Source organism: Mustela erminea, chromosome 12 (genome assembly GCF_009829155.1).
Source record: "Mustela erminea isolate mMusErm1 chromosome 12, mMusErm1.Pri, whole genome shotgun sequence".
NCBI lineage: Eukaryota > Metazoa > Chordata > Mammalia > Carnivora > Mustelidae > Mustela > Mustela erminea.
Window position 1 is genome coordinate 20,010,114 of NC_045625.1, and position 8,437 is coordinate 20,018,550.

Below are 8,437 nucleotides of genomic sequence, written 5' to 3' on the forward strand. Positions count from 1 at the left end.
AATAAATAAAATCTTAAAAAAAAAAGGGCATAATGAGATACCACCATACATCCATCAGAGTGCCTGAAATTCTAAAAAGAGACAATGCCAACAGTTGAGAATGTGTAGCAACAGGAACTCAGACATTACTGGCACAACCACCTCAGAAAATTGGCCCTGTCCACTGAAGTTGAACATACATGTAGTTCATGACCCAGGGATTCCACATGCAGGAATTCATCCAATAGAAATGTGTGCCTGTGTTCACCCAAAGACACACATACCCAAGAATGTTCCTATCGACATTTTCTGATACTCGCCATAACCAAAAACTGGATAACCCAAATGCCCGTCAACGGTAAAAGGTGGTGGGCAGCCTGGCTGGCTAAGGTAGCAGAGCACACAACTCTTGATTTTCAGGTTATGAGTTCAAGTCCCATGTTGGGTGTAGAGCTTACTTTAAACACACACACACGGGGCACCTGGGTAGGGCAGTCAGTTGAGCATCCAACTCTTGGTTTCAGTTCAGGTCGTGATCTCAGGGTCGTAGGATCAAGCCCAGCATAGGCTTCGGGCTCAATGTGTAGTCTGCTTGGGATTCTCTCTCCCTCTGCTTCTCCCACTTCTGTTTCTCTCACAAGTAAATAAATCTTAAAAAAAAACCACACACACACACACACAATATGGGGCACCTAGGTGGCTTAGTCAGTTAAATGGATCTTGGTTTCCGCTTGGGTCATGATCTCTGGGATCAAGTCTGTGTGGGGCTCCCTGCTCAGCAGGGAGTCTGTTTAAGGATTCTTTCTCTCCCTCTGCCCCTCCCCCTACTTATTCTTTCTCTCCCTCTTTCTGTCTCTGAAATAAAATTTTTTAATAAAGCAAATTCTAAAAACCAAACACAATAAAATGTGGTATATTCATATAATGGTATATTATAGGTAGAATGACCTACAAGTACACATAGCAACATGGATAAATCTTTTTTTTTAAGATTTTATTTATCTATTTATTTGACAGAAATAGCGAAAGAAAGCATGAGTGGGGAGGAGAGGGAGAAGCAGTCTCCCCTTGGAACAGGGAGCCCAATGCAGGGCTCAATCCCAAGACCTCGAGATCATAACCCGAGACAAAGGCAGACGCTTAACTGACTGAGCCACCCAGGTGCCCCCATGAATACATCTTACAAATAAAATTTGAGTAGAAAACAAGACAGGGACGCCTCTCTCTCTCTCAAATAGAAAAATAATTAAAATCTTTTTTTAAAAAACAAGGCAAAGGAGTGTATACTGTATTATTCCATTTATAGTCCATTCAAAAACAAGTTAAACTATGTAATTAGAAGTCAGGATGGTGGTTACCCTTTGTAGGGGTAAAGCAAGCAGAAGTGGACCAGGTTTCTAGGGTTCTAGAAATGCTTTTTCTTGGTTGGACTACTGGTTGTAGGAGTATGTTCACTTTGTAAAAATTCAAGGATATGTAAACTTGTTTGCACTTTTCTCTATGATACATTTTAATATGTTAAGTAAATGAAAAATTTTAAAGTAAAGGAAGATGTGTCTGCTGGCCCCAGCCCATGTTTACTTATATGTGAGTATGAGATTCTCAAGGGCAAAGGCCTCATATAAGAAGCTTGGCTTCCTCAAAGAGAAGTGGACCAAAGGCCATGTTCAGTAAAATGACATGGCAGGTGTCTCCAGGAGCAGTCATGTCAGAGGCCACACAGGGTAGATCAAGGGATGAAAACCTCCAAGGAGAATTCCTGTCATCTGACTTAGGGGATAAACTGTACCCATTAAGTGTGCCCATTTTTTTAAAAGTAAGCTCTATACCCAGTGTGCACCTTGAACTCATGACTCTAAGGTCGAGAGTCACACACTCAACCAACTCAGCCAGCCAGTCTCCCCAAGTGTACCCATATTTGAACTGGCAAATCAGAAAGAAGCTTGTTTTCAGAATAGTGGGGACCTGTCATTGGCTTTCCTGTGAAAGTCAAATCAGGGTCACAACTCCAGAGGGCACACTTGCATGGATTATAATGGACTTGCCAGCTGTGTACAACAGGAGCCCGGGGTTGAGATAATTATATGACCAAACCAAACCCTTAACCTCTCAGGAGACTTGACTATCTGAAAAGAATCATCTTCCAGAGCTGGGCAGGTGGACAACACAGGTGAAGGGACATGGGAGATACAGACTTCCAGGTACGGAGTACATCACAGGGATGAAATTTACAGCACGGGGAATACAGTCAGTGCTACCGTAATAGTATTGTATGGTGACAGATGGTAGCTATACTTGAGAGCAGAATGTATAAAAGAGGTTGAATCACTATGTTGTACACCTGAAACTAATGAAACACTGTGTGGCAACTATACTCACATAAAAATTTGTTTTATTATTACTGTTTTTAAAGTAATCTCTATGCCCAGTGTGGGGCTCAAATTCATGACCCCGAGGTCAAGAGTCTCATGCTCTATTGACTGAGCCAGCCAGGTGTCCCTAAAATTTTTTCTTAAGGAATCATGTGGGGTACCTGGGTGGCTCCGTTGGTTAAGCGTCTGCCTTTGGCTCTGGTCCTCACCCCAGGGTCCTGGGATCCAGCCCTGGCGGGCTCCCTGCTCCGCAGGGGTCTGCTTCTCCCTCTCCCTCTGTGTGCTCTCTCTCTCTCTCAAGTAAATAAAATCTTTTAAAAAATAAATAATCATCTACTTCTCAAAGAGCTTTTTGACACGCTCTCACTTAACCTTGACGTAAGGATGCTCTATTTATATATGGAGGAAATTAGTTTCCACGGACAAAGTTAATCATATTTGGAAATTAGCTTAGAAGCTGCCCTGGACTTCAGCTGGAAGTTATTTTGTTCAATCCCCCCATTTCGCAGATTAGAGACTGAGCCCCAGAAAGGAAAAGAACTCAGTGAAGGGTGCACAGAGAGTCAGATGGCAGAACTGGGACCAGAATCTGAGGAGTTAGATTTAGGTGACCCTGGAACCTGAACCATCTCAAACCTGTTCTGTGAAACGCAGCTGGACCTCTGACCTCCCATTCACCCTTTCCACTCCCACTTGTAGGAGTCCTGCTTGAAATGAGTTTTGGAGTCAAGCTCTCCTTTCCTGGCCTAAGGTCTGTGACTCCACACTTTGTATTTTCTCCCAGGCCTGGGCCCACTGAGGATGAGGCAGTTTTGAATGAAATGAACAGGCCAGTCTTAGAATATAGGAGGAGGTTTTGCTTAAAAGGAAGGGAGGGGGGATGGGAAGAAGGAAGAAAGAAATATATGCATGTCTGTGTGCTCCTAGGAAAATGGCATAATGACCCAAAGTGCCCCCTGCAACAACCCCTGCGGAGTGAGTTGGGGGCCAGAGGTCCGCCCTCATCTCCCCACCTCCTGGGTCCACCGCCCTTGCTCAGTAAGCAGGCTGGGGCCCCAGCACCTTTGCTCTTCTTCTTATTTACTAACCTGAAGTACCCGTCCTTAATCCTCACCTGGCTGCGGTTCAGATCTTTGCCCCTCCCCTAACCTTCTGATCCAGAGGCGCCACACTGCTCTCAGCGCCATTCTGATTTATTGCCTTTATAGTATTCATCGCTATCTGAAATCTTGTATATTTACTTGGTCTTTGTCTACCCCTCTCGGGTTCCATGAAGGCAGGAATCCCGTCTTTTTTCCCCCCCTCAGGCACAGAGCAGACAGATGCTCAATGAGAAGTGAGTGAGATTGGGCTTTCGCTTTTTACTTTGTATTTTAAAACATTTTTGAAGATGACTATTTTCATATCAAAAGAAAAAAAAAAAAACAGCTAGATTACTGCAAAGGACTCTACCCTTAGCAGAATGTCTTGGGTTACTAAGTTTCCAAATGAAAGCAATTATTTCCAATACTTGGGCCTTGCCCAAGTCCACACAGCACTCAGCAAGCCAGGCCGGGACCCCGATTCCCTCGTTCCCAAGTCAGCCTAGGGCTTCTCAGGGGTGTCTGGATCCGAGGAGGGCGGAGGGGTCTGGGAGGAGAAAGGAGAAAGCGCAGAAAGGAGGGAAAGAGAGAGACGGCGAGAGCGGGGCAGGCAGAAAGGGAGGGGAGGGTGCAAGGTAACCCAGTGATACGGGGTGCAGAGCGGAGGAGGCGGGACAGGCAACAAGAGGGTGTGGGTCTCACGCTCTGGCAGAGAAAGAGACGGAAAGGACCAGGAAGGAGGGTGACCTAGGGCGCCAGGGGCGGGGTGGCAGGTGAGGGTGCGACGGGAGGGAACGGAGTGGGCTGTAGCAGGGAAGAGACAAGGGAACAGGGGGAGGAGGAAAGGGGAGGGCGGGGACGGGGCGGGGCCATGAGGGGCGGGGCCACGAGGGGGCGGGCCTCCTGCTCCGTCGGGGCGGCGGAGCGCCTGCGCAGCTCTCTCCAGCCGGCGTGCGGCTGCGGCTTCCTTCGGACCCGTTTCTCTGCGGTCCAGCTGGGCCCTGATCCCGGGAGGCTGGGGGCCAGGGGTCCGCGCGGAGCGGTCGGAGCGCGCCGGAACTGGGAAGGGGCCCCAGGAGGCAGGCCGCGGCCACGTCATGCCCAAGGTCACGCTGCAAACGGCAGCTGTAGAGATGTCGCTCTAACAGCGGGCTACCTGGACTTTGTCGCCATCGAGCCTTGGAGGTGAGGAGGGAGGCCGAGAAATTTAGGCTTGCAGCCCAGAGGCTCAGCCCCAGCGTCCAGAAATGGGAAATGCTGTCTGTCGGGAGCCAAAGCTCTTTGCTCTAGTCTTAGCTGTGTCAGTGACTCCCTGCGTGGCTTTCGCTGGGCCTCCATCTACCCACCAGGAAAGTGAGAGGGGTTTTGGATGGCTCTCCCTAATTTCCAGATTGACTTAAACTCATTTCCTTGTCAGACTTCCTCCACGGCTTGCCCCTAGATTCACCAGCCACTCCCTTCCTTAGCAGTAACTTGGCTGTGTTCTGGACCCTCAGGTTTCAACTACCCTGAGATTGTCTGGAATCAACTGTGTGGGACAAGAAGCTACATCCAGTTCCTGAACAACAGGCTGAGGACTTGTTTCTTGGGCATTGAGTCAGTAATCCTTTTACTGGCTCTCCACTTAGGCAGAGCTTGCTACCTCCCGTAAAGACAAACTTGAGGCTTAGAGACAGGACCTGGCTGCTCTGTCTGCCTTTGGCCTTGTTCTGTACTGATCTACCCAAATCACATTGTTTTAAAAACCAAATCTGTCTAAGCATGATGCAGTAGAAGGGAGCTCTGGCCAGTCTGGAAGTTTGGGATCTGGTGCTGGCTGTGCACCTTAGGCTAGTATCTGCCCCTCTCTGGCTCAGTCTTCCCTGATAAACAAGGGGTCTGTCACATGGTCTGCAAGGACCCTGTGTCTTTGGTATCGTTAACAATAGTAATAACAATCATAATTGTTTCCTTACTTTGACCAACAAGGCCCTGCCACAGCAGGCCCTGTCTACCCAAAGCAGCAGACTTGCCATTGACCTACCTCAGGGCCTTTGCACTTGCTGTTTCTAATGCCAGTAACACTGACCACCTCCATTTTCTGCATAGTCGTTCTTCAGATCTCCACTGAAATTTCACTTAGGAAGTTCAACACAAATTAGATGGGATCCCTGGGTTTATATCCTTATGGCACACGTTGACTTTGTTATACTTCAGTGTTTATATAGTTCTTTGATATCTGTGTCTCTTATTCTTTAATGCGTGTAAATGGCAGGAGGGCTGGAAATCTATCCTGTTCCCTAGCATCTGGCACATAGTAGGTGCCCAGAAATTTGTGGAATGAATGGATGATCTCATTTAATGCAACAATCATGTGAGATTGGCACATTGTGTTCCTCTTTAGTCAGGAGACAGAGACTCAGAGAGTGACACTCCTAGGGTCACACAGTGAGTGGGTGGTGCCAGAATTTGAACCCAGTCTGTCTCTGACTCCAAAGCCTGAACTTCCACCTCACTGCCGTCTCCTTGCAGGATCTTCTGCTCTGAGGAAGTGCCACAGCTCTGACCCACAAGGCCTGGAAAGAGAGGACCTTTAGGCTGGGTGTGCAGGGTGGGGGCTTGGTCTCGTCCGGCTCAGTTTCTCTCTAGCCGCTGGCAGACTCGGGGTGGACTTGCCCCCCTCTGATAGGCCCATGGCACATCGGCTACAGATACGACTGCTGACATGGGACGTGAAGGACACGCTGCTCCGGCTGCGCCAGCCCGTGGGAGAAGAATATGCCACCAAGGCCCGGGCCCACGGGCTGGAGGTGGAGGCCGCCACTCTGGGACGCGCTTTCAGGCAGGCCTACAGGACTCAGAGCCACAGCTTCCCCAACTACGGCCTGAGCCAAGGCCTCACCTCCCGCCGGTGGTGGCTGGATGTGGTCTCACAGACCTTCCACCTCGCGGGCGTTCCAGATGCCCAGGCTGTGGCCCCCATCGCCGAGCAGCTATATGAGGACTTCTGTAAGCCTGGCACCTGGCAGGTGTTGGAGGGGGCCGAGGCCACCCTGAGAGGGTGCCGAAAACGAGGTCTGAGGCTGGCGGTGGTCTCCAACTTCGACCAGCGACTGGAGGGCATCCTGAGGGGGTTGGGCCTGCGGGAACACTTTGACTTTGTGCTGACTTCTGAGGCTGCCGGCTGGCCCAAGCCTGACCCCCGGATTTTCCACGAGGCTTTGCGGCTTGCTCAAGTGGACCCGGCAGTAGCAGCCCATATTGGGGACAGTTATCACTGTGATTATAAGGGGTCACAGGGTGTAGGTATGCGCAGCTTCCTGGTGGTTGGCCCAGAGCCTTTGGACCCTGCAGTCAAGGGTTCTATACCCCAAGAATGCCTCCTCCCCTCATTGTCCCATCTCCTGCCTGCCCTTGACCGCCTGCAAGGCTCACCTCTGGAACTTTGAGTCTGATGAGGGAAGTGCCTCCAGCAAACTCTGGAGCTTGAGAGCGCCTTCCTTCCTGAGATCTGGCCTTTGCCCCTCTCCTTCCGGCGTCCAAATGCGCTCTGACTATAAAGCTGTGAAAACGGCCCTTTGAGCCCTGCTTCTCGCCTCTGCCGTGGTTTATTTATCACACCTGTGTCTTTCCCACCCTCCTCGCCTACAAGATTCACTGAGGGCCCAATGACCTTCAGAACCAGGCACATTCAAACTTTGTTTTAGCAGCAGGGCCCTCCCTTGTTATGGGAGATCTTACTAGAATCCTAATACATAAAACAGCAAAAGCAAGAAACTTTTAGGATTGAAACAGGTTCTAGAGCCCCACAGTCGGGCTCTGAAGGCTGTTCAAGTTCCCCTGGGAAGCAGGAGATCAGAGGAACTTAGTTTGGAAAACTTAGTTTGGAGAGCTAAGCTATGCTGTAGGATATGTCCTCTAGGACCATATAGTATAAGCAAGGTTTCAGACAAGGAGCACCCCAGTTACATCATGAGAAGAAACATCATTCATGCTGGCCATATTTTAGTCCTTTACACGCATGTATAACCCTCAGAGCTACCTAATGGGCAGAGGTAGTGGGACCCGCACTTTATAAGTGGGAAACAGATTCGTAAGTGAAGGATCCTGCCTGAGGCCACAGCTCGTGTGGGAGAGCCCGGGTTCCAATCTAGGAGTGCTGGACTCCAAAGCCCTTGGATTGAGCACTGACTTGCAAGGAGAGAGCTGTGTCCTTGAGACCCTGGGAGACCAAGGAAGGTGTTCTACAGGAGGCCAGTTTTGAAGGGCACCCCGGTCATAGGTGTTAGCATAAAGGTAGGAGAGCACAGGGAACAGGGACCGGGGCTTGAGGTCGCAGGTGTAGGACACATGGGGGAAATGACTGGAGACCCAAGAAGCAGGCTGGGTTGTGAAAATTCCATATCACTTCCTGCCTCTCTCCTCTTCACACTCCTGTCCTCTCACACCTGCTTGGTGTTTACCAGACTCTTCTATTCCTTGCCTACTGCCAGGCACATACACGGTGTTGTGTTCTGGTGCCAACAGCCAGGGAGGGCCCAGACTGGCCCCGAACTGTGGTGACTGAGGGTGCCTGAGTTAGATGGGCAGTTTGGGGAGCAAGGCACAAGGGGGGCCTTCAGGTGCCGAGTAAAAAGATGGTCTTTGACCCAGGTTTCTGGGCAGAGACTGTGCCCACATGAGGGCAGGGAGGCTCTTCTCAGACTAGGCCATACTTCCGGGTCTCTCTTCCTTGGGTTTGGTGCAAAGCCCAGGTGACATTAATTCCTAAGTAGCGGGCAGTGAGGACGTGGGTTGTGAGCTGTGCTGTCACAGCTGCAAGGGCCTCAGAAGTCATCTCAACCAAAAAAGCTGCCATTCGGTCTGTGGACTGGATTTGATCTACCCAGTGTTTGGAGTAAATTATTGAGCAAACTGAAGAGTGGGGAGGGCTCTGGCACTGATCTTTGAGCCCAGGGGCCTGAAGTTGTAGGTAAGATTGCCTTTGTTCCTAGATAAAACAGGAATGGTGAGGACCACGGTTGT

At 50.0% G+C, this 8,437-nt stretch overlaps 1 protein-coding gene across 1 annotated transcript; it reads left to right on the forward strand.

The window, feature by feature from the left end:
• The first annotated feature begins 4,324 nt into the window (after positions 1 to 4,324).
• HDHD3 (haloacid dehalogenase like hydrolase domain containing 3) lies at positions 4,325 to 6,978 on the forward strand. Its single transcript, XM_032307747.1, has 2 exons — positions 4,325 to 4,618; positions 5,945 to 6,978. Exon 2 carries the CDS (start codon positions 6,106 to 6,108, stop codon positions 6,859 to 6,861), a length of 756 nt encoding a protein of 251 aa, XP_032163638.1. The 5' UTR covers positions 4,325 to 4,618; positions 5,945 to 6,105; the 3' UTR covers positions 6,862 to 6,978.
• Positions 6,979 to 8,437: the final 1,459 nt, after the last annotated feature.

What these genes read in the sequence shown, in the direction of transcription:
- HDHD3 (XM_032307747.1), top strand. Translation starts at nt 6,106, where the DNA reads ATGGCACATCGGCTACAGATACGACTGCTGACATGGGACGTGAAGGAC.